The sequence below is a fragment of the Plectropomus leopardus genome, chromosome 18 (genome assembly GCF_026936395.1).
Source record: "Plectropomus leopardus strain MGB_pleo_1.0 chromosome 18, ASM2693639v1, whole genome shotgun sequence".
In the NCBI taxonomy this organism is placed as follows: Eukaryota; Metazoa; Chordata; class Actinopteri; order Perciformes; family Serranidae; genus Plectropomus; species Plectropomus leopardus.
Window position 1 is genome coordinate 22,101,696 of NC_142193.1, and position 27,575 is coordinate 22,129,270.

At 38.9% G+C, this 27,575-nt stretch overlaps 1 protein-coding gene across 3 annotated transcripts; it reads right to left on the minus strand.

Moving 5' to 3' along the window:
- Positions 1-60: 60 nt before the first annotated feature.
- On the minus strand, positions 61-27,222 carry rhot1a (ras homolog family member T1a). 3 transcript variants are annotated; one of them, XM_088069435.1, is made up of 20 exons: positions 26,804-27,221; positions 23,605-23,663; positions 23,323-23,404; positions 23,098-23,141; positions 22,054-22,107; positions 21,828-21,880; positions 20,296-20,404; positions 18,149-18,250; positions 16,460-16,558; positions 16,197-16,305; positions 15,929-16,049; positions 15,287-15,371; positions 14,955-15,100; positions 14,656-14,756; positions 13,537-13,667; positions 12,547-12,630; positions 12,291-12,413; positions 11,419-11,621; positions 9,402-9,524; positions 61-2,901 (listed from the first exon to the last, which is right to left on the minus strand). In XM_088069435.1, exons 1-20 carry the CDS (start codon positions 26,838-26,840, stop codon positions 2,784-2,786), a joined length of 1,983 nt encoding a protein of 660 aa, XP_087925561.1. In that variant the 5' UTR covers positions 26,841-27,221; the 3' UTR covers positions 61-2,783. The 3 variants fall into 3 exon arrangements, with proteins under 3 accessions (XP_087925561.1, XP_042360992.1, XP_042360991.1); XM_042505057.2 differs by lacking the exon at positions 61-2,901 and adding an exon at positions 3,859-6,209 and having other exon boundaries at positions 26,804-27,222; XM_042505058.2 differs by lacking the exon at positions 9,402-9,524 and having other exon boundaries at positions 26,804-27,218.
- Between the last annotated feature and the right edge of the window lie 353 nt (positions 27,223-27,575).

Here is a 27,575-nt window from a genome sequence, read left to right on the forward strand (position 1 = left end):
ATTGTTCTTACATTCATTTCACACATCTTCTTTTGAAATGACCATTGGACAAAGACGTCAATGGGTGTAAATGCCATTTATTACAGATATTTAAAACCAGTTTATTTTCCTCGTTGCAGTTAAATTGGCCGTCATTTCACCCATTAACGCGAGGACACGTCTGTGTCAGATCATACAACTCTTTATAGTAAATGCTGGAAAAAAGAATGAGAAGAAACACTTTAATAGTTTTAAGGTGGGAGAGGTGCGCTGAATGGCTGTTGTTAATAGCATAGTCTCTTTCTCTATGGTGCCTCTAAGTTCATAAAAATATAACATGAGGGATCAAGCTCTATTTGAAAACCAGAAAAGTAAAAACAAAAAAATTCATGACACGCCATGAGGACAGCTTTGATAATACTAAATACAAAAATACATGGAAAATGTAAATCCCTCCATCTGTTTCATGCGGTGCACTCAAAAAAAAAAAAAAAAACAGACAAGAAGACAAAGAAATTGGTTAATAAATTAACACACAAAAAAAATAAACAAGTGCATGCCATGACCTTTCTAGTGTTAGAAGTATCACTCACACCTGGTGCAGGTGTTGCGTCTGGCTTGTGATGCTGTCTATAAGTCCAACCCTAAAATTCTTGAGGACTACATACATAATATACTGCATATACACATAACAGATTCAAGTCCCTTTGTGGTGTTGTTGTTTATGGCTGCCTCTCTCTGGTCTCCAACCATCTAACTAATAATACTGACCTGAGAAAAAAAGAGGATTGATCAGCTGAGAACATCCAGTGACTAGCAGTGTCTGACTGTAGACACACATACGTAGACGCGGTATAGACTGCAGCAGCCTGTTGCTGTGCTACGTCATCGTCAACGCCGTATTAAAGAAGGCAAGACTGGCCTGTAATCAAATACAAGAAAATGGAGAAGCTGCGGTTTTCTGGGTAACAAGTTTATAACATTACATTCATGGGTTTATGGTCATGAAGTAGGAAAAATAAAGTTTTGTTTCCAGTCAATTTAAATCACAACAGTTGGGTTATAATGGCAGCTGGACCCTCAAAAGAGCTGCCTGATCAAGGCAAGAATATCGCCCGTTATGCCGCCTCGCCGCTCTGTATATAAGGTAAGGTCTGGGAACGGCGGGAAAGACTTGTCACGTCTTTAAGCCACCATGGGAGGTAGAAACGGCGCTGAAACGGTGTCTGTATAAACAGGATAGACGGCAGTGTGGGATCGAGGCAGGACCGGTTTGATGTTTTTGACAATGTGTTATGTGTTTTTCAAAGTAAGTAAACAGCTAACAGCTAGCAGCTGCAAATGTCCACAAACTGGGACAAGAATGAGATTAAGGAGTTCCTTACCCTCCGAGCAGAGGATGAGATCAGCTGCCATAAAACAGAAGATAAATTTAGTTTTGCTAATTGTTGTCATGTTATTGTTTAGAAAGGGCTGCCAACACATATGTTAAATATCACACGAGAGGCCGAGCTGCTGCGTTAAACGTCACGCCGTCGTGCCTCTATTGGTTGTGCAACGCCGCATGTTTTTTAAAATCACACACTGGAGCAGCATGATGCTGCCGTCGTTTGGTTCTGTGTAAAAAATGCAAAGGAGGCTTAAGAAGGGACTAAGTAGCGGCCCAATCTGTGTAAAAAGGGATTGTCCACCAAAACGCTTTTTCCCAGCTTAAAACGGCAGGCACGCCTCAGGACACACCCGGCTGCGAGAGCTTTGGAGGTGCAGCGTTTTTCAGCTGAGACGCTTTCTGGATGCTACAATACAGAATATCTGTAGAGGTAAAAATGTTGGCACATTTGCTCCGCATAAAGGGGAGGCTGAAGCAAGCAGGTAGAGAGGACGGACCCACTGGTCTGTGTGGGTTCATGGGTGGTTTCCACGTCAGGCTTCTAGATAAAATGTACAGCTCATATTAACTTATAGTATACAATATGAATTATTATAAACAGTCTCCGGCTTTTGTTCGATATGAGGTGTCAGAAAACTATGTTGTTGCACATTTCTGATCAGTCGTTAGCATACTTCATACACATGAGCTTAGGTGGCAACCTTGGCTTGTTCACTTTATTATGTGAACGTCAGCTTTCAAATTCTTTAACTCTATACGGAAAAAAAGAAAGATTTGTTTTGAACAGCCAAATCTGACTGACATAATTCTGAGTCGGGTGCAGCCCGAGACAAAACCCTTTCTCTTTTTTTAACTCTACAGAGATCATAAACTCACAAATATAAAAACTGCTCGTCAAAATCTGATAAATATATACAATATAGCGATTTTTGATCAAGAAAAAAAAAGCAGCTCCCCTGTTCACTTGTATGTGTTTACAAGCCGGTTTTGCCTGGACCAATGTCGGCGACGCTGACATACGATACGGTGGTCAATGAGGTATCTACGTTTCTATATCCATGGTGTCTTACCTGGACTAGACTAGACCAACAGATCACAGAATGTCAGCATTTACAAATTGAATGATGGACAAGTGAAAATTCCAAAATAAGCTACCCCTTTTTCCCCACAACATTAACAAAAAAATCTTAACCGCACTCTTCAGTTTTAAATGCATATAAAATGTACCTATGATTTCGCTCATTTGTTTCTTGCCTGTGTTGGATTGTGGGAAGGGGATGAGGTGGAGTTGGGGGCTGAGGCGATGGGTCCGGTTGGTTAGTCAGCCAGTCTGTCTGAGTCTTTCAGGAAGGAGGGAAGGGTCAGAGTCAACAGAGGGACTGTGAAGTGGAAGTAGCTGTCTCATGCTGTCTGATCACCGCTGTTTGAGAAGCGCTCTGTACATGGCGAAGCCCAGCACGGCAAACACCGTGGCACCGACGCTCGCCCTGAGCCAGAAGGTGGAGTTCTTCAGGTCGGCCTGAGCCATGTGCCTGTGGGAGAGACAGAGCAGGTGAGGGGAAAATGCAGCGAGAGAAAGAGACGGCAACATGATGAAGGTTGTGGCACAAATGTTAAAACGTCAGCGGGATGAGTTGCCAAGTGACAAAGTCATGTGCTCCGTCTCCAGTGGAAACTTCCTAAAATCAGGACCAAAAATGATGAACATCAGCGCCCTGTGGTGTACCAGCCTGAAACAGGAACACATGCTTTCTCTTGACAGTTGAAATGAAGGAAAGGTGTTGCTCTACGAGAAGCGGCTGCTTTGATTCGCGCTGGGAGGCAGAAAACTAGAGAAAAACACATAACTAATGACGAATAAAATAAGGTCAACACCTGTCCTACCGAACACAAATCCAGCTGATCTGGCAAGAAACACACTGGGGAACTATAAAAGCAAGCAACGACAAAATGGCAATGGAGGCAGTTATCCCAAGTGAGACTGATCTACAGTTAAACCTACAAAACACACACTAGGACGCCGAAACTCTGGCAGGATCAGGAGAGAAACCAGCCGAAAACACCATGTTCACACAGCTCACCCGTGCTCCCTCTACTGGAAAAAGAAACCAACCTATAATTGATTGCAGCTGCATTTAACCTTAAAGGGACAATTTGAATTCTGGTAAAGAGTTAAATGAGAAGATCAGCATCACTCACATATCTAGCTCTTAAATATAACATATACAGAGTCTACAGTAAGATAGCAAATTGTCATTTTAATGCATCATTTTCTGCAGATTTATTTATATATATATATATATGAGGATAGTTGAATGTATCCAACACACAGCTGTTCATGATCCACATGAATGAATTTTAAATCCCTCTCTCTCTGTGTTTGTGGTTTTTGCCTTTACCTTTCTGGGGGAATTGGCTGCTCAGCAGAGGCCTCCATAAAGATGGACCCCTCCACGTTGGAGACAGCTGAAACCTGCTGCGTCAGGCTGAAATCCTCCTCTGACAGCAGGTAGCCCCCCGCAGCCTCCACCCAGCCCAGCAGCCTTACCCACACACACACACACACACACACACACACACACACACACACCCAGTCACCCGCTTGACCGGGGTGTGCTTACACGCACACACTCAAATACAGTATGTAGAGCTGGGAGATACTTTAACATAACACTGCCTTGGGTTGCAATTATTTTTATATTTCATAATATGCTTTTTTTTCATCGTACTGCCGATTTAAACGCTTACAGCCGGAGTCGATGTCCGTGCTGACAACACTGGCCTCATCTGTATCTAACACTTTCCATTCCCCTCCACCAGTTTAGCGGTTAAATAACAAACTTAATTAAACTTTAAAGCATTTAAATACTGATTTGGAAAATATTATAGCAACAGCTGAGGCTTTGAAGCATTTGGGTCAGCCCTATTTTTTTTTTTTTTTTAAATTGAATATTCAACCTTAAAGTTCACAAATAAATTTTGTGCTCTAAGGCTTTCTGTCATTTAAATTTTGGTTGAATGAAAGTCTGCTGATTTGGTTTCTCGGCCACATTACAAATGATTCTTTTGGGCAGGTAAAATTTCAGTAAATTAAATATTTTGTTTCATCAATAGTTACACCAAAAGTATTGTTCATTTGAAAATAGGTGATATCTGGTTTCATCCATATCAACCAGCTCTACCCAGACCAGTCAGTCAGGAACTCCAATCACAAACCAAACCCTTAAAGCAGGAGCTGGACTATGACTGCACACCTGCTCAAATGCCACCGCAGACTTCACACAAAAAGCCACACAGACGCATCACACATTTCAAGAGTGAAACTCGACGTCACCACGTAAAATAAATGTCAAAGCGGTCATTTCATTTTCTGACAAATGTGAATTTCTTTGGAAATTAAGTACATCTCCAATTTATTACATCACCAGTTATTCAACTCTATCAGTTTTTGTTTTGTTTTTTTTACCACTGATGATGCCCTTACATATTTTACAAACACTGCATGGCATTTATCACATAACTGGATTTTTTTGATTGGATATTTATCTTGGTTTGCACTTAAATATCTAAGCAGAGACTTATTTATTCCATCTACACTGTCACTAAGTTCTTGCTATTTTGTTGACCTAAGATTTCAATATTGTACATTGTTCATGACGACTTAGATTACAGTGTCATACCATTTAAAATTAAAATTTTTGATGGACAAAATCTAAAGATTTTTCCATGACTTTTTAAGGTACCATAATTTATTTCCATTTTGTAAAAACATGGACTTCGCTGCATCTGCAGCACTTGTTGGCCTGGTTACTGTACTTTTCGACACATTCACAGGAGAGTCTCACTTCACAGGACAAATGCCGCCGCACTGCGTCAGATATACACGTATCCTGTCTTAAAGGGTAAGGCTGGGCTGGTATTAGTCATGGAAAAAGAGAACTGTTCAAGTTTTCCAATTTGTATCCAGCATCAAATAACATGTTTTTGTTAATTTGCCTTACTTGTCATCGTATGTCTTTCGATGCAACTACTGCACATCGCAGTGTTGATGCTGAAACAATATTTCTTGCTGCGTTACAGATCCAGTATGTCAACAGCTAACTTACAGAAAATAAATTCACTGTTATGTTACATTACATGGAAGGTTATTAAACATTACAAAATCCCATGACTTCTCCAAAATTTTCAATTATATTTACTAATTCCATAACTTTTCCTGGCCTGGAAAATGAGGTTGTCCAATTCAATGACTTTTTCCAGGTTCTACATGACCGTGGGAACCCTGACTATAATCAAACGCAGTCAGCCAACCCAGTCGTCAGAAAACACGTTAGGCATTCAAAAGTGTGTCGGCCGCTTGCACTGCCAGAGCTGGCCCATCAACTGTCATGCTATTAATAGCGTCAACAACTCCCAGAGGTTAAAAACATATCAAGACAAAGGGTTAATGGAAGATGCGACGTTACAGTATGTAGCTGTGCCTGGGTCCACAAACATCCAAACAGAAGCCCTACATTTTATATCATTTTTGTGCACAGAAAAGGTCACTTTTTTCACAAACAAAACACTTCTGCATAATCCAACACCAAACACAGCCATTCAAACCCTGCATTCAATAAACTCTCCCACACACATCTTATTTAAAACCCCAAGCTCTCTTTACTTTAGAGATGGACAGATGAGAAACGTATTCCCGGCTTAGGACCGAGGCATGCCTTTGGTTATCCAGAGAAGTAGAGAACAGGTGAGCCATGCAACACAACAGCAGACAGATTAGCAGAGGGTGAACACGTGCAAGAGCAGGAGGAAGAGAGGCAGCCAAAAACATGTGTACGAACACCTATAGAGTGGAAGGAGAAACACAAAGACAGGAAATACAAGATGGGAAAAACAGGATGAAATGACAGGGTGAAACAGAACGATACAATCAATTTAAACATCAAAAGAACACATTTTAATTTTAAACATTTAAGCTTATTACATTTAGAAAGTCTGAACCCACAGGAGAACAAGTGAACAGCAGTTTTTTATTTTAGTAACGTACAATTAAAGCTGGGGTAGGCAGTTTTATTCTGCTGTCACAGGGCAAAAATCCCATCATTAAGAATATTATAATTCAAGTGTACTGAGGGGAAAACTAGACTTCTGCACCTCCTCTTGGCTCAGTTTTACAAAATCCAACCCATAGCTGAAAACTTCAATTCTTGGGAGTCTAGGTTGGGCGCTTTGTTTCTTTTTTTATTTTGTTTTGTGTTTTTTTTTTTTTTTTTCTCCTACTTTTTTTCTATCATTATCTTTTATTTTAAAAAATCCTATAGAAAAGCCGTGTCTGTACTTGATATGTAAATGCACTAATTATCTTCATTCTGCATTTATCAGTATTTTCAATGTTTGTGTATATGCTGGAGAACGCTTCAAGGAAATTTTCTATTCCAGCGCTGGCAACAACTGCAACACTGCAAAGCAACCCAAAAAAGTACGGACTTGACTGCAGAAGGACCCCCTGCTAACAGCTAACCATCGTTGCAGTTACAAGCAGCAAAATCATCAACACTTCAGCCTGAGACGAGCCAGCTGCCTCAAAATAAATGCAACAGTGGTTTCGCTTCGATTGATTTCATTATAATAATACTCTAACTTTATCACAATGGTACTTTATCTAACTTTATTACAACACTACTTTACTGAACTTTATTGTATCCGTAGTTTAACTTTACTGTAAATGTAATTTGTTTAGTAACTTAATTGTTTTGTTTTCTACAATAGTTTAGAGGAGATTTCAAAATACTGAGATATATATTGTGTTTCGATATATACAATTAAAGTATCAAGATACTGTTTATGGGTCATGTTGGCCAGCACCATTTTTCTCATTTATGGTCTGCTAACAACTGCCCCCCTGTTGTACTTGTACAATGACAATAAAGACATATTATTCTTCTATACTCTTCTTTGGACGGTGAGGGAAGATTTGCAGGAGGAAGGTGTATTTTCAAATTCTGCCACACTTTTTTTTGTCTTTACCAGATTTCTGCCAACTTCAGCTTTAAAGGAAATCCTGTGCTTTTCAAATAAAGAGTCTCCTGTGAGTGTAGACTTCAGTGTTAAGATTAAAAATAAAGATAAAGGGAGACTGAAAACATCATAAATAATCAATTAAGAACTCTGACAGTCGTGGTTGGTGCCACAGAGAAATTAATAGACAGGATTTTTTTTCCAAAAGTCGATGTGATTGAAAAGAAATCACATATCAAACATGCAGACATGCAAACTTTGATGAGGTTTTCAGTTTGAATGAAGCAAAAACCTAAGAGGATGGCAGGTTTTAGTCAGTTTGACTGCAAGCAATTAGCTTGTTAGGGAAGATTCACAGTTTGCATATCCACTGCAGGACAGGAGGGTGCAAACAACTCTTTAAAGAAGGGGTCAAAAGTCAGTTTTTAACACTTAATAGATACAATCTACACTTGTAATCTGATTTTTTTTACCACACAAAAGTCAAATATTTTATAATATATATATATAGACTCAGAACATTTCCGTCAATGAAATCAAAATGGTTTTTTTTTTATTTTACAGCTTATTTGTTGTGTTTGGGTGTTAGTGTTAGGAGTTAAGTTTGCACTGCACAAGCAAATATCGCCATGCTTGTTTTTCACACAGATTTCAACACACTGTCACCTCCCTGGCTAGCAGCCTGTGTGTTAGCTGGCACAGCATGGTCACGCTTCGCTGTGTCAAACTGTACAGAGAGCGGGTGGGCTGGCTGGAGCTGGAGCAGAGACCAAAACATCTGACATAACCAATGTGTTTTATGTATATGACTCAGTGAGAGAATAACATTAACACAGCTCTCCTTTTATTTGGATGTGAGGCATGTAGTATTTCACCACCAGGACTCCTCTTAAATGTTACCAACAGCTCCAAGCTTAGAGCATTTTAAGAGCATTTTAAAAAGCTGCAGAGAGAAGCAGTCAAAAACATACAGGAGCACAAGAAATAAATAATTTTAAAATTCTATTTAGTTAAATAAATAAATAAATAAATAATATATATATATGTATGTATATGTATATATGTATATATATAGCATTTTAAATTAGATTAAAAAATAGATTTAATCAAACTATAATTTTCTTTATATTAAATTTAAATTATGAATTTAATTTTTTTTTTAATTTCATTACATTGAGTTATAAATAGAATTTAAAAATCAAATGCAAAAATTAATTAAATACAAAATAATTTAAGGTTATTTTAATCTAATTACATTATAAATTAAATGGAATTTTACATTAATTTTTTTTTTTTTATTAAAGTGAATAAATTAATACAAATTTAATTTAATTTAATTTAAAAATTATTTTTTCTAAAACACTGAAGCAATAAGGCTCAATACCAGCAGCATGTGACTGACTGTGAGCAGACTTAAGTGACTTAGTACTACTTTAAGAATAATACACTCTATGAATGACCCTTAGATCAATAACTCCTTAATTTTATGATATAAAATATATAATTCTACTGACTCGGCCACTTAGCTATTCTGCACCTTATGATGTTTTTTTCCCTGAATCCCAGAATAGAAAATCTGACTCGCCGATCTTTGGCTTTAGTGAGTAACTCTGAACTTTAAAACCAAAGATCATTCTTTGTAAATAAGCATCACCTTGCAGAGTCACAGCTGAGTGAGACGGTTAATCCCCATGGCGACAGCAGCTACGTAAGCAGCAACACAATTGCAAGCAAATGGAGAATTTCCCCAACATGTTTTGGCACAAGTTATCACCATCATCATGTTCAACCACATTCAGTATTTCCCTTTGTTTCTGCAGTGGATATGCAGTGTAAACCTGACTACGGGGAGCACTGAGGGAAAACAGAGGAGCTGTCACCATCACCAGTGTTAGAGAGCTTGGGTGAAAAGGGAGCCTCTCCGTGATCCACCCTGATGGTCAGACCAGAGGGTGGGAGACACAGAGAGGAGGAACGAGGCTATGTTAAAACACTAGAGCTTATTCTATGTATGAACCTGTTGTAAACGACCCTGCGGAGTTGGGCCTTAATACTGCGCAGCAGCTCCAACTTGAGGAGGTTCTGACACAGGCAATAGGTGCACCTGTTGCAGGCACACATGCAGCGGAGACGGGCGTGGCTGCGGAGAGACACACAAAAATGCGTGTATTCACCACCACAGAAAGATAACACGCACCAAACAACAAACACAGAGGAGGGGGCCAAGGCCAGGTAACAACTGGGCTAAATCAAAGAACCTGAGGAAGTGTAGACTCAGTGTAAACTTTAAGGAGAAGGAGACACATGGAGAAGAAAATCACTTAGAAAGGGACAAACAGTCACAACAGATAAAAAAATTTTGCGTGTCCATAAAGGCAAAAAAGGAAATAAAATTTAAAAAAGGGATGTCCTAATCAAGGACATTTTTTGCCCCTGATCCCAGTCATTTGATATTGAGTATTTGTCGATACCGAGTCTTGACCAGTGCATGTATTTACCTGGATAATATAGCTGCACGATGCACACTTAAAACACTTTAAAGTTATTAAAATCAATCCCATATATATGCAAGAGACAGCAGACATCTCCAACACTCTGCAACTCACATCGAAACAGCTTGGATTGTAAAACGCAATACAGTTAAGAGGAAAAGTATGTAGTGAGCCAATATAAGAATTCAGGCACCATCTTGGATGAGAAACTGACTTTTGAGGCCAACACTGTCTACGTCTGCAGAAAGGCCAATCAGAGGCTGTGCTCTCTGAGGAAACTAAGGGATTTTAGAGTTGACAGATTGCTTTTAAGAAGGTTTTATTCATCATTTAGAGTCAATTTTAACCTTTGCAGTGATTAGTTGGTACAGCAACCTCAGCATGGTTAATAAAAAGAGGCTTGGAAGCATTATTAAACTTTGCCCAAAAATCACTGGCACTAACATAATCTTGATGATGTCTTCCAAGTGAGAGCCATTAAGAGGGCAAAAGTCATTTTAGCTGACCAACATCACCCTCTCCATGCAAGGTTTCGACTTCTGCCATCAGGGAGGAGATATACCGTCTCTAAGAGGGCATACTGAACGGATATCTCAGATCACTCGTGACCTCAACAATTGGGTTTTTGAACAAACTTTAAGCCCCAATGTCCTTGAACTGTTCAATAATTGATGAACCTTCAATGTTTTATATTCATTACAACTAACTTTTATGACATCTACTGTATGATAATAGATGTATTTATGGTTTTATTGGTTGTTTTTGTTACGGTGCAAATTCGTTGTGTTGACTGCTGTTGCAGACCAAATTGCACCTCGGGGACAATAAAGACTCTTTATTATTATTATTATTACTATTATGTATTTTTGATTTGGGGGTGAGTTGTTCTTTTTAAAAAACAACTGGTTTCTGAATCATCTATTCACTGTTTGATTCAGACTAAAACCTCGATCAGTAGATAGACTTACTATTCAAATTCATGTCCTAAAGTTCAGCAGATCAAATGCCTCTTTCAAATAAACAAAAGGATTTCTGACCTGCTGACATGAGATTAAGTTGGTATGTCCTGAGCACCAATTAATCTACTCTGAAATCTAATCTGATCAGAAAGCTTTGAGCAGTTAAGACATCCAACAGGACCTATAATGCCACAGGACTGACCTCGAAGAATTGCATACTTGCACACACAGACACCAGTAAATTAAAAGTTATCATAAAGAATATGCATGCATTTTTTTAGGTGCTAGGTTGCAAAAGCAACTCAAGTCCTCGTCCAAAATTAAAACACTGATTGAGACCAGCATTTAACTTCTTGAGCAGAATAAACACATTTACATGTTACACAGAATGCGCATGGTGACTTTCACTTTCCCAATCTGTAACCTTTTAATACTACAGTGACTGTCTGATCCACACATCCAGGAGAGAGGATAAAGTGGACAGGCACACACAGGAAAAGATGGGCACGGTGGATACAGTTGCAGGAGTCACAGAGGTGTAAAGGGTTAACTAGATGAGATCGCAAAGAGGGTTGATACTCACGGGTACATGGCCATGGTGGTGAGTCTAGTGTAGATGTCTTTGCTGGGTGCGTCGGTCGTGCTGCACGTGAACGGCTGGGGTGGGTGGAGCTTGTGCTTACGGCAGAACTCGTGCGGTGAGAGGCTGTAGTGCTGCCGTACTTCGTGCAGGTCCGACTTGGCGGCAATCACCACACATGGCGTCTTGCTATCTATGAAGTATTGCTGCCCAAACACAACCGTTGAATGTTATTAGTTACATCATGTGGGTATGCAGTGCCCCAGGAATGGCGTTTTCTGCAGCCCAGAAGCTAACGTCACCCCGGTTCCCTCGTCTAAAAGCCGATGGGGTTTTTCTATTGGATTTTGGATCATTGCAGAAAATGTGGTAAAAAAACATTTATGATACACATTTTGTTCAGCAAGATCATTTTCACAAATGAACGCCACTTTAAGGAATGCAAGCCCACATGCAATTGCCAGAAGTAAAAAGCTATCGCTAGACTAAGATGAACTACACTATGGTCGCGTCACTGCTATGAGGAAGTAGAGACGTTTTCAGCACGGCTTGATGTGATGACATTCTTCAGAATCTCTCGCCACATGTTAGCGGCCTTCGTTTTTTAAACACAAAAAATCCTCAAAGTTCGTAGTGGGGTATTTGCTGACATATTTTTTTTGTTGTAGAACAAAACATGAAAGTCTCTTCAGCTTGTGTTTACCACAGACCTTTTTTCAGGCTTCGAAACAAAAATACATCTAAAAGAAACAGACTCTGAGGGAACCGGAGGTGCTGAAATGCTAATGCTTTCCATGTTTAAGGCCTCAGTACTCGGCTTCTTTATAGCAGGATAAGCGTGTCTGATGAGCTTTTTGCAATGTTCTGAAACATACCTTGTACACTTTGGCACAGTATTCAAAGGAGCGTGGATTGTTGATGTCATACACCAGGCAGACCACATCACAGGCTAGGTCCGTCTCTGACAGGAAGTCAAAATCTGGCATCACCTCGTGGAGCTTGTGGTATGCAAGACAGGGGAAAGAGTGCAGAGACGGAGGGATTAACATTTTCAAGAGTACTAATACTGATAAAAAGCCAAGTGCAATAAACAAAATACCAATAATCAGATATCGAGTAAATGCTTTTTACCAGCAGGTACTTCTCCTGACCGTAAACATAGGTCGTGCTGATGGCATAGAACGACTTGTGGTCTTCTCTAATCCGCCTCTGTTTCTGTGGTGGAAAATAAACAAGGTCAGACTTCAGTCAAAACTATTTTGCTCCAACTCTGGAAATTGACTAAATTACACACAGTTTAATGAAGTGCTCACACTGACATTTTGACTTTTGTTTGTCTTTAGTCCACTCTGGGGTCGGGGTTCTTGCAGTGTAGAAATTTTCCCCACAGTGATTCACGGTAGCTCAGCAGCATCATTTTTTGTCTTTCTTGGAAATTACTTCATTTATTCTAATTTTTGTAGATAAGCATTATTGTAAGGCTATCATGACGTATATCGTTGCTTTATACATTAAAAAAATGACACACATTAAAACAAATGAAATACGTGTTCATTGTAAAATGCAGAACTCAGAGTAGTGAGGCACACTAAGAGGCGCAGCATGTTTCCAGCTGACATGCTTTGGTTGCATCTGGTTGCTATGATACAGAATATTCACAAAAGTAAAGGTGAAATTCCTGTTTTGGATCAAGGGAGGGCTGACGTAAGTCTGTGTGGATTAAGTATCAATATCTCTTCAGCTGTTGCTGTTGGTGAACAGTTGCAGCATTTTACCCAAAGTTTAATATTTTTCCAACTCTTAAGTGACCAGAAAAAAAAACAGCAACGCGCCGCGCTCAGCACAAAAACAATGCTCACGTAATGCTGCTGACATTTGTAGGACAGACAAAGACAGATAAATATGCTGCACTCCCATGATATATGGAAAAAACACAAACATAGCAGTTGTGGCAGTTGCTTGCCATCCCTTGTGCTTGGCATGTCTATAGCGCAGTATTGCAATATTGGGGTTATTGTGACAGCCTAACTCTGAGTTTAATTTGTTGCATCCTTCCAGCAAGATAAACTATAAAAAATAAAAGTTTAAAAGGGGAGTTTTTGAGTCATGATTTGCACTAACCTGCAGGTTCTTGCCAAGGAAAGCTTGAAGGAAGCCACTCTTCCCGCTGCCCCGGGCACCCAAAACATTGCAGCGGAAGACGCTACGCTGGGTCTGTTTCTTCTGCAAATCGATGCGCTTGTTACGTGTCACTGAAAGAAGCCAGAATGTCAGTTTTTATAAGCAAAAACATGATGAACAATGGCAACATGCAGTAAAATCTGTGTATTTCTTTTGTAATTAACTCTTAACGAAAATCAAACCTCAAAGTAAATTTAAAAAGGTAATAAACATTAGGGCTGCATCATATGAGGAAAATATGCAATAACATTGTTGAATATTATGACAAAGATATTAGTTGCAATAAATAAACATATTGAAGTGTACTCAGTTCTGCCTTTCTGGTGCTTTCAGGAAACTGCTAAAATACAACAATTTGCTAGCTGAATTAAAACCAATAAAAAAGATAAATTAAAAAGTTAAATTTTAAAGTGTAGTTTTCTATTGATACCATCTTTCAACTAAAATAAGACACATTTTTGAGTGCAACATCGCAATTTTTCACATTGTGTTCATCATGCAGGTAAACATCACAATTATGATTAAAAAAAGAAAAAGATATATTGTGTAGACCTAGTAAATATAACAGAAGAAAATTAACATTGCAAGTTCTGTGAAGCGGTACAATACTTTTATTCTGAACAGAAATTGGTGCATTATTATTCACTATTTGTTTTTGTTAGTTTATCAACATGCAGTTATAAAAAAAATTCTCAATCTCAACCCGACTGGTCGGATCAGGTTCAAGCCAAAAATGTGCACTGATTGGCCAGGTTGTGTAGGGCTCAGACTGTGGAATTTATCTATTTGTTTAATAAATTCATGAATAATTTTTTTTTTAAAAGTGAGCGCTGTGTGCTTTTTTATTGAAATATTTATTTAAAATGTAAATCCAACATATATTATGATATTATACATGAACTGATTGATTGATATCATCGCCCATTTCAGCATCAGACAGCAGTTACTAGCAGGGTGAGAAGCAGAGAGGACGGGACCGGTTCTGGCTTCAACACACATGGGTTTTAATTTTTGGCATAAATCACAAAAATAAAGATGAATTTAACTAAAATCTCTTACCTGTAATGGCGGCAGCTTGGGACTCTTGTTCGTAGATGATAGAATAGCCAAGATAACCTAAATACTCCAAACTACGTTGTACATCTAGATACGTTGTTAACCTGCCACAGAAAACACACAAGTCATGATGAGTCCAACAGCACGAGAGATTAATATAAACACGGCTTTGAAAAAATGATCTGTGTATTCTTCATAATAATGTATGATCCTACAGGGGTGGTAATGTATCCAGCTTGTATGTAACTAGAATAGGTTTAAGTGTACGTGTGAGTGTATTAATAGATTTGTTCCACACTAACGTCCACTGGGAGAGGTATCCTTGGTATGTGATCCACCCCTGTTCGTTAGTGCAGACCGTGTGGTTCACATCCGGACCCCAGGGCATGTAGGGAAACACTTTGAACAAGTCCTTCACCTCCTCTGGCGACAGCGCACAGTCCCGGTCCTGGATAAAGAGCACATACATTGACTTACAAACTTGGACATAAAAAAACATGGCTGACGGGGGAAAAAATGCATAAAAATTGGCACAGAGAGACACAAGTTTAAGCAGAAAAGTGTCTATCCTTATAAATATAAACAATACCTTAATAATAAAGAAAAAAAAAGGAAACACTGTGTAACCACTCACTTTGTCATGTTTATCAAAGACACTCTGGAGGAAGAGGTAAGCGTTGTGGTTAAGCTCTGTGGTGCAGTCTGGGGGGATCTTTATCCTGCGATACAGCGGCGGACAGAAACAATCATTTATCAGAGAGCTTGGATCACTCTGGTTCTGCTTTATAAAGTAACAAAGGAGGAATCACATCTAATCATATTAGTCAACCAGAACAATTCAGCAGAGAAGAGGAAATGATAGCATATCTGTAAACTCTGATCAACATGACGGTGCAGGTTTCAAAAGAGGAACAAAGACATTAATTCAAGCACATATAACAACACAAAGATGCTGGTATCTATATGCAATACAAAAAAATCCAGATATTACTATATTTTGACCACAATGTCATCAACAAAGATTTGGGCACACACTTGAGCTTTTCTCAGCATGAAAAAAGAAAATTAACATTTTCATAAAAACCAAATAAAAAGAAAAACTGAAACTGAATGTGTTTGTTTGCAATGTTTTAAACACAATAAGTACATGAGAACTGGTCAACTCATCATGATAAATAGCGTTAACTTTGTCAGTTTCTGTCTGGAGACAAATGTTCCTATTAGTTTCCTATTACAGACTCAAAGCTTTAAATCTACGCTTTGAGTCTGCACTTACATGGGGAACAGGTATTCCTGTGTGAGCTCCAGGTCATCGTCATAACCAAACCTCCTCAGCACAGTCCAGGTGGTCTCGTGTCTGCCTCGCTGGATAAAGAGGGTGTGCAGGAACAAGAAGCCTGCAACAGTCAATTACAGGGGCATGGACACGGTCAACAATTGTCATAAAAGAAAGGACTGAAGAGACATGCAGGGGAGAGGAATTGTTGACATGAAGAAGTGACAAAGTGGAGGAAGGAGAGGAGAAACGCAGGAGTGTCTCTCACCTTTGAGTGTGAGTCCGTTATCCTTGACTCCATCTGTCATGTTCCTCCTGACCACGTTCTTCACATCCTCTAAGGCCTGAGGCGCCAGCGGTGTATTGAAACACGTCCTCTGTAGAAATACACAACAAGCGATGTGCTGATGAAAGCCGATTCAGGTTTGATTCATATTTAAACACCCTAAACCAGTCCAGCCGTTTTATTAATGATGAAAACAACAATTTCGATATTAAATGTAGTCGTGAAAGTGATGTGAAAATCATTACCTGGAAGAAATTGAGCTCATTGTCATTTAGGATGCCGTCGTTGTCCAGGTCAGACACTTTAAAGATTCTAGTTAAAGCCTTAATGCAAGACGGCTTCAACTGAAACACAGAAGAAAAGTAATCGTTTAGGTGGTTAAATGTCTTTATATAATGGAGACTGATTTAAATCAACAGTAAAAATTGTGGCAGCTCAATTTAGGAATGCACCGATCAAACCTTTTCTCTCCTAGTATGATTCCAAAATCTAAACTCAGGATACCTGCCAATATCGCATGAAGATCTGACACTAGTGGTCCTTTTATCATCATTTTTATGTGATGTAATATGATACATGGGGTTTCTGTGAGTAGGTTCTTATTTTTAGGTTTATATTATCAATTTCCTGCTTCCTTTTGACTGTCTGGCAGTGGGTGGGGCCATCGATTCACACGTTGAGACCCAGGTGTCAGTGCGTAAAATTTATTGAGCTGCTGTTGGACTGGAAGAGCACCTACAGCTCTTTGCATTCTTGTCTTTTGCTGCTAGCTGTTGAGACGACTACCTGCAAATGGTTTTCTTGCTGAACCAACAAACAACCACACTTGGAAAAAGAACATTTTTAACACACGCCGTTTTGGCTGGCCGCTCACGGAGCTTGTGCTTGATCTAGACACTGATGCTGACTCGAGATAAGCCTAACGCTGGGTCCACACTGGACCTGAAATGGCTGCAAAGCGTACTGATTTTCCACGGAGCACCGGCTGCTTGCTTTTGATACCCGTGTTGAACAATCAGACCGGACACGCTGGACACACCGATGACCTGAGCTCCACATCAGACTGATGATCTGCAGAAATAGTTTTGGAGACTGGTCTATTTTTTTTTCTTCTGCGAATTGCGAGCAAAATATGGCAGGAAAACACACTAAATACTCTATTATGAATGATATAAAGTATATATTAATGTTCCACGCTGCTTGTCAGTTGTGTCTAAACAGAGAGGGAGGGGGAGAGCAGACACCCATAATCTGGCAAAAACACACACACACACACACACACACACACACACACACACACACACACACACACACACACACACACACACACACACACACACACACACACACACACACACACACACACACACACACACACAGAGCTCTCCGTGTGATTAGAAAGGAGCAGAGAAGGAGAATCACTGCCAGCGCAGAGCAATGTGCTCCATGTGTGAGCGGCCAGGCGACTGCTGACGTGCGGCTGCGTGGCAACTAGCATCTAATGACCCACTACCAGCGTTCAATTTCTTTGTTTTAGTATCTGTATTTTCCTTCAGTGTTATAACAACAATAACAGACACAATTCAGAGTCCCTGTGAAAGAGAAGTCAGAGTGATTTTAGTTTCTGAAGTGTGACGTAAATCCCAGTGAAACTGAATATTTGAGCGGTGTGCAGTTGCAAGAGGGACTATGACGTATGCCTTTAAATGAGCTCGTCACATCTCCTCGTGCCCAGGAGCACTCTGTTCAAGTCTTTATTTGACTCGAATCCCTCCTCTGAATGCCAAATTTCTTCTTTATCTGGAGCATCCACTCCAGAAACTTTCCTCACACGCCTCTTAGGATTATCCTTTTCACGGTCCTTGAATAGAGCATTTTCAAACGTTTTCCTACTAAGACAAGTCAAGATGTCTGCTGCATCTGTGAGAGCTCACCTCCTTCTCCTCTGGGCAGTACAGAGGTCCGGTCGGGTGGAGAACAGCCTTCTGAGCGTAGTAGAACAGCTCGGAGATATTCTTCAGGTTTTTGGCAGAGCACTAAAAAAAAAAAGAGGGCACGTTTGCTATATTTATTTGGCAGCTGCAGTTACAAGTTACTTTGCAGATTTAAAAAAGAACAACTATTGAGAGCATGTAAAATACAATGCAGTGTTTTACAGAAATCCAGCAACATATAAATGTATAATTATCCCTACAAGACATTACAGTGCAGCTAAGATGTTACTGCATCAATGATAACAATCCAGTAGTAAAGTACAAAATAATGAGTAATCAGGAGTATAATTCTGAATACAGGACTTCAACTTTTAACAGCCAATTTCTAAACCATGGTACATCATACTACATACTACATACTACATACTACATACTACATACTACAAGTATCAGACACTTAAATCTGATGCTTCTTAAGATTTTTTCAATATAATTTTTAACCAAATTCAGGACTTATTTTCAAACAAATCATATTTTTTTTTATTCAACCACTGCAGACAAGTTTGTTGGGTTTTGGGGGTTTTTACAGATTAAGAGTCACAGGAAAAGAGGGGAGAATAAAGAGGGAGAACAGGCAGTAAAGGGCTCCAAGTCAGACTCGAATCAGGCTGCTGTGATACATACACAGCCTGAATCATGGGGCGCACACTCACCAGGTGAGTATACAGGTGAGTATATCTGTTACCTCATGCAGGTGTAGGTTTTATGGTGGAATAAGGTTATTAGAATAAATTAGGTTAATCTACATCAGGGATACTCAACTTGCTCTATTTGAGGGCAATTTATGAAAATGACAGGAGGCCAGGGGCCAGTCTCAGCATCCCTATACGTGGTTCTAGGATTTAGGGACATTTCTAGGATTTCAGGGCATTTCTTGGATTTTATGGACATTTCCCAGAATTAGGACCTTTTGAGGGTTTTAGGACATATCGAGGATTTTAGGCCTTTCTAGGATTTCAGGAGGTTTCGCAGATTTTAGGACAGTTCTAGGGTACTAGGAAATATCTCAGATTTCACACATTTCTAAGATTTAAAGACATTTCTTGGATTTCAGGGCATTTCTAGGATTTTAAGATGTTTCTAGGTTTTTGGGTTATTTCTAGGATTTTAAGATGTTTCTAGGTTTTTGGGTTATTTCTAAGATTTTAGGACATTTCTAGGATTTTGGGACGGTTAAAAAAATATTTGGGGGGCCACCCAGCACCCTATCTGCAGCCAGATTTGGTCCACGGGCTGTAAGCTGAGCATCACTAATTACATTTTGTCAACAGGAGAGAGAAAGCATAAAGTAAAATGACACTCTTGTGTTCAGGTTTAAAGATTTGCAACATTAAAAATTTGGACTTCTGCATAAAAGAGCTTGATAAATGAAATTAGATCACATGTTTGTTGCAATTAAGACCTCACCAAATCACATTTAAAATTATTTTTTTACTTTTAGGGCCTGATAATGATAAAAAAAAAAACCTGACTTTAAGACATTTTACGTCTTCTAAGGCCCTGCAAACACCCTGTTTACATCGTCATACTTCTTTAACTACTATACAGAAACAGAGATGTAAGCAGAGAAGTAGGACACCCTGGGTCCAACTCTCACCAGCTGTGCAACTGTACTCACTCTATGTGCTTTCTCTCACGTCCTCGTCTCCCTCATTTAACCTTGTAAATGATCTGAGGAGGGCATGACTGAGCCGTCTCATGCGACAGAGGAACTTTGAATTAAACAGACAGCAGACAGCTTCCTCTACAACAGCCAAGCCTCTCAACACACTCACAGTGCATCAGTCAGCAGGCCGTGGCCTTGGAGCGCGGGGTTCAGTAATATAAAGCTATTAATGACTCAGTCGAAGTGTAAGTGGAGTCAGGAGCTGGAGCGCAGCCCGAGAGCAGCTGGGGGCCGATCTGTCCTGCACAAAGTCCGCCTCTCTCTGACAGTCACTGTGAGTATTGGATTTCATTTTTAATCTGCCAGTTCATCGCTCCCAAGTGCTTCATCAAAGTGTTTTCTTTCTTTGACATTTAACTGAGTGGGACCTCCTAACAGCCCTCAGTGGATCCAAAAGGTTTTGTGTGTATTGATCTCTTACCTCTACACAGGTCTCAATATCCTGGTACTGATTCATGATTGGCAGGATGGTCTCCATGCTGCTGTGTTCCACCAGGTCCGACTTGTTCCCCACAAGGATCAGTGGTACCCTGAAGTAAAAGCATCCATTACTACATTACAGAGCTGCCATGATGAGTTGATTTATCAGAGTTGACAGAAAAATGATGGGCAGCTATCTCGATACTAGATTTAAACTTGAAGCCATTTTTTAAGCAAAATGTTACGAAATGTCTGCCTGAAGACTCTCTAAGGTTTGTTGGTTTTCTGTTTCACATTATTGCAATTTGACAAAAACGAGACCTGTATTGATGTCAACAAGGACCCTGGGAAAATGTACATATCATACTAATATATAATCACATTTAGTTTACAATAATTAGTAAAGTTAAAAAGACTAATGATTCTATATTTTATACATGCAGTAAGAAGTACGTTATCTAACAATGTATAAACTAGAGCACGCCCCTGAAAGTCGAAAATTCGAATCATTCAGTCAGAGAGACCCCTCAGTAGGGGTGTGCCATATCACATCGTTCACTATAATACCAGCATAATTTTTAATATGACAAAAAAAATTCATATCATAATTATTGCAATATACATTTCAGGTACATTTTTTTATTTTGTTGCACTATTTCTATTTTATACAGAATCTGAGTTTCTGCTCAGACTAAAGAAATTAGATCGTTTTTGTTCAGTTTTTACTTAATTTCTGTCGGAAAACTGTTACATTTATGTTGAAATATAAAACTTTGAGACTTATTTTGATGCAGTTGTTTTTTAAATTCACAGAAAAATATTTTTCAGTATTTTTTCATATCGTCAAGAATACTGATATCTCACAAATACCCTGAAATATTGTGATATTATTTAGGACCATATCATCCAGCCCCACCCCTCAGTTATCTAAGATTCTTCAAGTTGAGCAGTTTTTGGTTTTTTTTAGGTCATTCAGTGTGCAGTTTACTTCTGGGGACATTTTAGTCCCCAGTGTGAGCTGCAGAGTGAGGACTCCTCACTTTCTGCTCTTCAGTACAGGCAGCTGCAGACCCAGGGTGAGTTTGAGTGAGACGGAGGTAACTGTGAGACGCTTGTCTGATCCAGCTCTGAGATAACGTTATGTTCTGGCTTCTCCTAAGAAGCAGTAAATTCAAAGCTCACAGAAACTTCACACAGCCTCTGGCTTTCGTTTGATCTGTCATTTGCATAGTTAGCATGCATTAGCTCAGAGGCTAACTTGCCTTATTTACAATATTATGTTACTGTCACCCTGAACGTCCCGTAAAACCCCATTAAAACTTGAATTCTCAATATAAAGGAACAAATAGTCGATTATTTGTATTTAACAGCCAAGTCAGACTTGACTGGCATAATTCTGGGTTGCGTACAGCCCCACTACTTCCCAGTATTTTGAATTCAGGCTTGCAGACACAGTTACAACTCGCTAACGTGACCGACAGGGAAGACACACACACACAAACACACATCTGTTAAAGTGATGTGAACACACACCTGCTGTCCTTGTCTGTTCTGTCATTGATGAGGGGAATCCAGTGGCTTGTCACCTTGGGGAGTAAAGCACAACATCAAACGCTGTCGCTGCACACACATTCATTACAAAGTCAAATTCATTTTTCTGATTGAGATTACCATCTGTAGTGTCCTGTTTTATATTCTAAACATGCCGCCGGTGTTTATTTAATTAACTGTGCTGAGCAAAGAGAGAAAGCATGCTCACCTTTTCAATGGACTTCTTGTTGTTGACTGAGTAAACTATGCAGATTACATTCGCCTGTAAAGACAAACAGCAATATTAAAAAGAAAAGTTCCACCTAAAATCAAGAGTTGTGCTATCTGTAGTGTTAGTTATCGGTCTAGATTTGTTTTGAGTTGCTGAATGTTTGAGATATCAGCAGAGATGTCTGTCTCCACTCCAATATAACGGACCTAGACAGCACTCTAGAAGAAAAAAATACAATAAAAATATATATAAATATATATATAAAAATAAAATAAAAATATAGAACTAAAAAAAATAGTAATTTAAAAAAAATGATATATATATATTTTTTTAAAATACATTTGAAAAACTTAACGTCTTAATGTCTCTTTCCAGAAGTCACGTCTTGGTTACTCAAAATAATCCACAGAGCTTGAACAGTTTCATGTAGGAACTATTTTCTGTCTACCAAACTACACCCACCAAGTGTATCACTGCACAGAAGAAAGCATGAATCTACTGCCAGCTCACCTTGCAGCACTGAGCGAGCTAATGTTACAGCTCAGCCATGAAGGACGCCACCAATGTTTATATCACACACTGTCACAAGCACGAGCCTCTCGCACATGAGCAGATGCACTCTTCCTTCTGGGCCGTGACACAGTTGGCGGGTGTAGTTTAGTACAAGAAAATAGTTCCTACATGAGAGGCTCACAACAAGGTCTGTGGGTTTTTTGAGTAACCAGGTCGTGATTTCTGAAAAGAGACACTGCTGTCTGAGATTTTCAAATGTACTTTTTTGGCACTTTGAGCACCACGAGCCAAATGCCATCTAGTTCCACTATATTGGAGAGACGGCGGACATCTCTACAGCCAATATCTCTAAAAACTCTGCAGCTCACACCAAAGCAGTGTAGACTGATAAAGAGCACCACAGGTAAGATGAAAAATATGGATTTTTATTTTGGAGAAAATCCTCCCTTTAACTTGTGATGCACACTGGAAATAAATGGATACAGACATTAAAAGACCAGATGAAAGGTAAAATCAAATCAAACCAACCTTTGAGATTTCTTGGTACAGCTGTTCATCTGACTGTTCTGCCTCTGAAAGGTGTGAAAAAGACACGTCGGTACATTAGTTTACATGTTTACATCAAATGTTCTTCTTTTAATATACGTGGGGATCAATAATAATATCAGTCTTGCAGACCGTGTGTGTGTGTGTGTGTGTGTGTGTGTGTGTGTGTGTGTGTGTGTGTGTGTGTGTAGTAGGTGGAGAGTTTACCTGAGTAGTCCACAATGTGTGTGGGCACCCTCTCTGGGGTGACATCAGCAGGGATGGTGATCTCCTCCGCTCGGAGAGGAACCTGGAAGACAGAGGACAATAATCCAAACTTCTGACAACAAGGAGGCCTCAGTAAATATCAAATATGTCTTGAGTCTGATATCAGCCGCGTCTACATTATTAACTATACAACCTCAAAATATAAGCTCAGCATCATGTGGAAACTTAAGAGCTAACTGGATGATTTCTACGGTATCTATCACCTGATTTGTTTTTACATACCTCATCGGGAAACTCCTCACTGACCAGAGACATTATCAGTGATGTCTTCCCCACCTTGGCTGTACAGGCAAAAGAAAAAACATTTGTTATTTAAATCTGGAATTACAAGCATCTTTTTACCGACAATAGTTCATTAACATGTGACCTCTCTTACATTTTTTACACTGGCCAGTCGGAGTAATGTGTTAAGTGACAGAGCACAGATAAGAGCAGCTGAAGAGGGTTAAGAGCTGCAATCAAGTGCAAACGAGCACTCGCTAAACTGCAGTGCAGAGCAAAGCCACAATACAAGGTGGAGAAATATAACCTGAAAATAAGCCTGTAATAGACAGACTGCCCAAAGAGTTGCACTGTTATTTAAGAATGTATTATTCTATTATTGTTATTATAATTATTATAATTTGCTAAGTGTTATATATATCCCTACAGTTACAGGGTCTCCATTCTTTCCATGGGAAATGCAAATCTCTGATTATAAAAAGGGAAATATTATTCTATTTGAGTGTATACCCAACATTTCAGCAGTACTAGTGATTAGCTACCATACCAAAATACACACCAAACTAAAAAAGACTTTCTTAAATCAATACACAATACCTGTACCTATAATTTTTATAAAAGAGGCACGGGAAGAGCACCCAAAACAACAACTGCTGCAACATGTCACTATATAATATATCAATAGATGAATATCTGAACAGCTCGTACATGTCGGTTCTTCTGTATTGGAAGATTGTTTGCTATTGTTATTCAATAATCAGTCTATTTTGATAATTCATTTCTTAAGTTATCTATCAAGCAGAAATGTTAATGCTGCTACTTTTCTGTTTTTATATTATTTTAAATTGAATATTTTTGGGTTTTGTCTGTTGGTCAAACAAAATCAAAATGCTGGTAATTGGAAACTTGTCTTTCTTAACTATTTAATAGAAACCCACAATACTGAATAATTGGGGCCCATGCAGATACAGATATTGAGGACTAAAAAAATTATACATTGATATATCTGCTGTTATATATATTCAAATATGCAATGCCATTATCCCTCAGATATGGTTTAATACCTGACAAAGATATGTGTTGATGGCAGGTTATTTTACAGTTTAACAATAAAGTTTATTGTCAAAAATGCCATCAGTGCATGAAACAGTAAACTTCATAGGGAATTCAAAAATTAAAAATTACTCTAAGCATCTTGTCCTACACAATGTTCTGTTAAACGTTTCTTATTGTGCATATTGGACAACAAATAAGCCGATATCGATATATCTTTAATTGGCTGATACTGGCCGATATATGGGTCGGGCTCTACTATTTAATCAAAGAAATGGTCATTGTCAGTCAGATTAATCAATAATGCAAATACTGATTAATCGCCCTAGTTTGCAGCACCTCAGTTCCCTAAGTGTCTTGACGGGCACTATGTGATCCCTCAAACTGTACTCTGCTGAACAGCACCAGAGCAGGCACGTAGCATTTTGGCTGCACCTCTCCCAGGAACACTCAGTACCAACTCGCCTAATGTGGCAATGTGGGGCATCCTGCAGAGCCATAACTGAAATATAAATAGTACTGACAACACTGACATTTGCTTTACAGAGAACAAAGGGACCAGGTGAAACACAGTTAAGCTCGGTAGCTTTTTTGTGAAATTCTGCTTTTACTTCAGGGTCCTGGGAAAAGTCAAGATCTTGTAATTACAGACTATATACCCAGAGTTCTGTTTAAAATACAGCACATCAGTGTTATACAGAGAATTCATCAGCAAGTATTTTAACAAATCAAATTATCATTTATGTCATAATTCCACAATGCCAAATATTTTCAGCTTTCAGCCTGGATATGGGGAAGACGTGTTGCTTTTCTTTGTCTAATGTGACTGCAAAGAGAATTTATTTTGAGGTTTTGGACTGAAAAAAGTGAACTGAATGAATCATCTTAGAGCGTGATTTTTAACTATTTTTTGACATTTTAAAGAACACAAAATATAACTGATAAATGAGGGCCATTGTGTTCAAGGACTGTCACGAATTTGAAAATCCAAAGATGATTTCTGTTTTTACAGTTTCTGGACATGATAAAAAAGTGTAATTTTGGTGATCTGTAAAGAAAACATGTCTTCCATACCTGAAGGTGTTGAAATACGTCCCCATTGAATAATGTTTCCCACCTCTCTCTCTGGTAAGGGTTAGGGACTGTTCATGATTATGAGGGGGGAAAGCAGTGGTGCAAAACAGGTAAGGCATTAAATAAATGCAGTGCTGGGGTGGGGCATGAGTTTTCAGATCAGCTTTAAATGGTAGTATTTTGTTTTTATTTTAAATAACCACTAACCCCAAATCCCACTAGTAGGTTTGAAAGGCATATTTTCATTAACAATATGCAGAATCATGCCATTTATCATAGCCAGGACAGTCCTTTAGCACAACATTTTTTTAGGATTTGCATTTGGCTTAATAAATTCGATGTTTGTTTTGGTAATAAAAAAATATACATATTGTTTGCTGGTTGCATCGGCTCCAATACCACCTACATTTGACATAAATACAAAAAAAATTTAATTTAAAAATTTTCACTTGACTTTATAAAAAAAATATTTAAAAATGTTGCTGGGAACGTGCTCTATATGACATTGAACGTTTTTATTCATTTGCTAAAGGTATTTAAGCAAGGTTTTGTGTTGTAGTTTGCTATATACCAAATTACAAATATTGATAGAAAAATTTTAAATTTTATTATAAATATATATCAGTTCCAAATCTCCCTTTTCTGTCTCAGTTACTACAAATAATTGATATAGGCAATTCACCTGTCACTAATTTAAGTCTATTGAGATCAAAGCCCAGTCATTTAATTGAAGTTTTGCAATACTTAACTTCTCCAAAGTCAATTTCTAGTAAGATATGTGTGTTTTTTTTACTTAAATATGGTTTTCAGGTACTTCATCCAACATTGCTTTTTCCTCTCTAATAAATACCGAACAGTCCCTAATCACAGACTTTATAATAATTAGTGACCGTGTGATTAGTTTACACTATATAATGAGTTAATTAGCCTCTTGCAGCGCTTATAATCACGCAGCTTTGTTTATTGTTAGACTCGCTGGGTTCATCTGTTAGCTGTAGCCTGTAGCTGCCTCGCTAGCATGTTAGCTAATAAAGCATTCACCGCTCCGGGACTAAAGACGCTTTCTACTTACGCTCCCCGACCAGCAGTATCCTCACGTCCTTCCTCATGTTTTAGCTCGCTTCCCTCTTCAGAAAGGACCGTGTTTATTGTCTCATGGAGTCCTTTGGACGCCGTCCTCCTCCGGCAGTTTACCTAACGTCAGGCCTGCGCACTGAGGTCCTGCCGCTGTCAAACTCTCGGCGCCTTTGTAGGACAAACCGGACGGACACTTTTCGGCGCTCCTCCGTGTTTTCTACGCGCTTATATTCAACTTGTAGCCAGGCAGCGCATGCGTAAATATAATTTAAAGAGTAGTTTGTGGCACATGTCTCTGATATTTCGTGTCAATCACACTCTTTTCGGCGTTGGCAGAGCATTTCGCAGTGGATGTTTCATGGGCATGCCCGACCTCCAGTACCCGGCAAATACAGCACGCCGTACAGGACAAACTTCATGTGGAATTTAGAAACGCGTTATGCTGCTCTCTGGCGCCAAAGACAGAAACCGCAAAACTGCGCCCCTCCCCAGTAAGGGACTGTAATTCATTTATCAGAGCAGGGGGGTGCAGGGTGCGGTATATATATATATCTACACACACACACACACACACACACATACACACACATATATATATATATATATATATATATATATATATATATATATATATATAATTTTAACTATTTTAAGTTCTTACTCAATAATTGTCCACTGTCAACATGTGATTGTGTGTGCCTATACACACACACACACACACACACATATATATGTATATACACATACATACATACATACATATATAT

Coding starts and splice junctions, on each gene's coding strand:
- rhot1a (XM_088069435.1), bottom strand. CDS start 26,840: ATGAGGAAGGACGTGAGGATACTGCTGGTCGGGGAGC. Junction 23,664..26,803: donor GATACTGCTGGTCGGGGAGC/GTAAGTAGAAAG, acceptor TTGCCTGTACAG/CCAAGGTGGGGAAGACATCA. Junction 23,142..23,322: donor ACACATTGTGGACTACTCAG/GTAAACTCTCCA, acceptor CACACCTTTCAG/AGGCAGAACAGTCAGATGAA.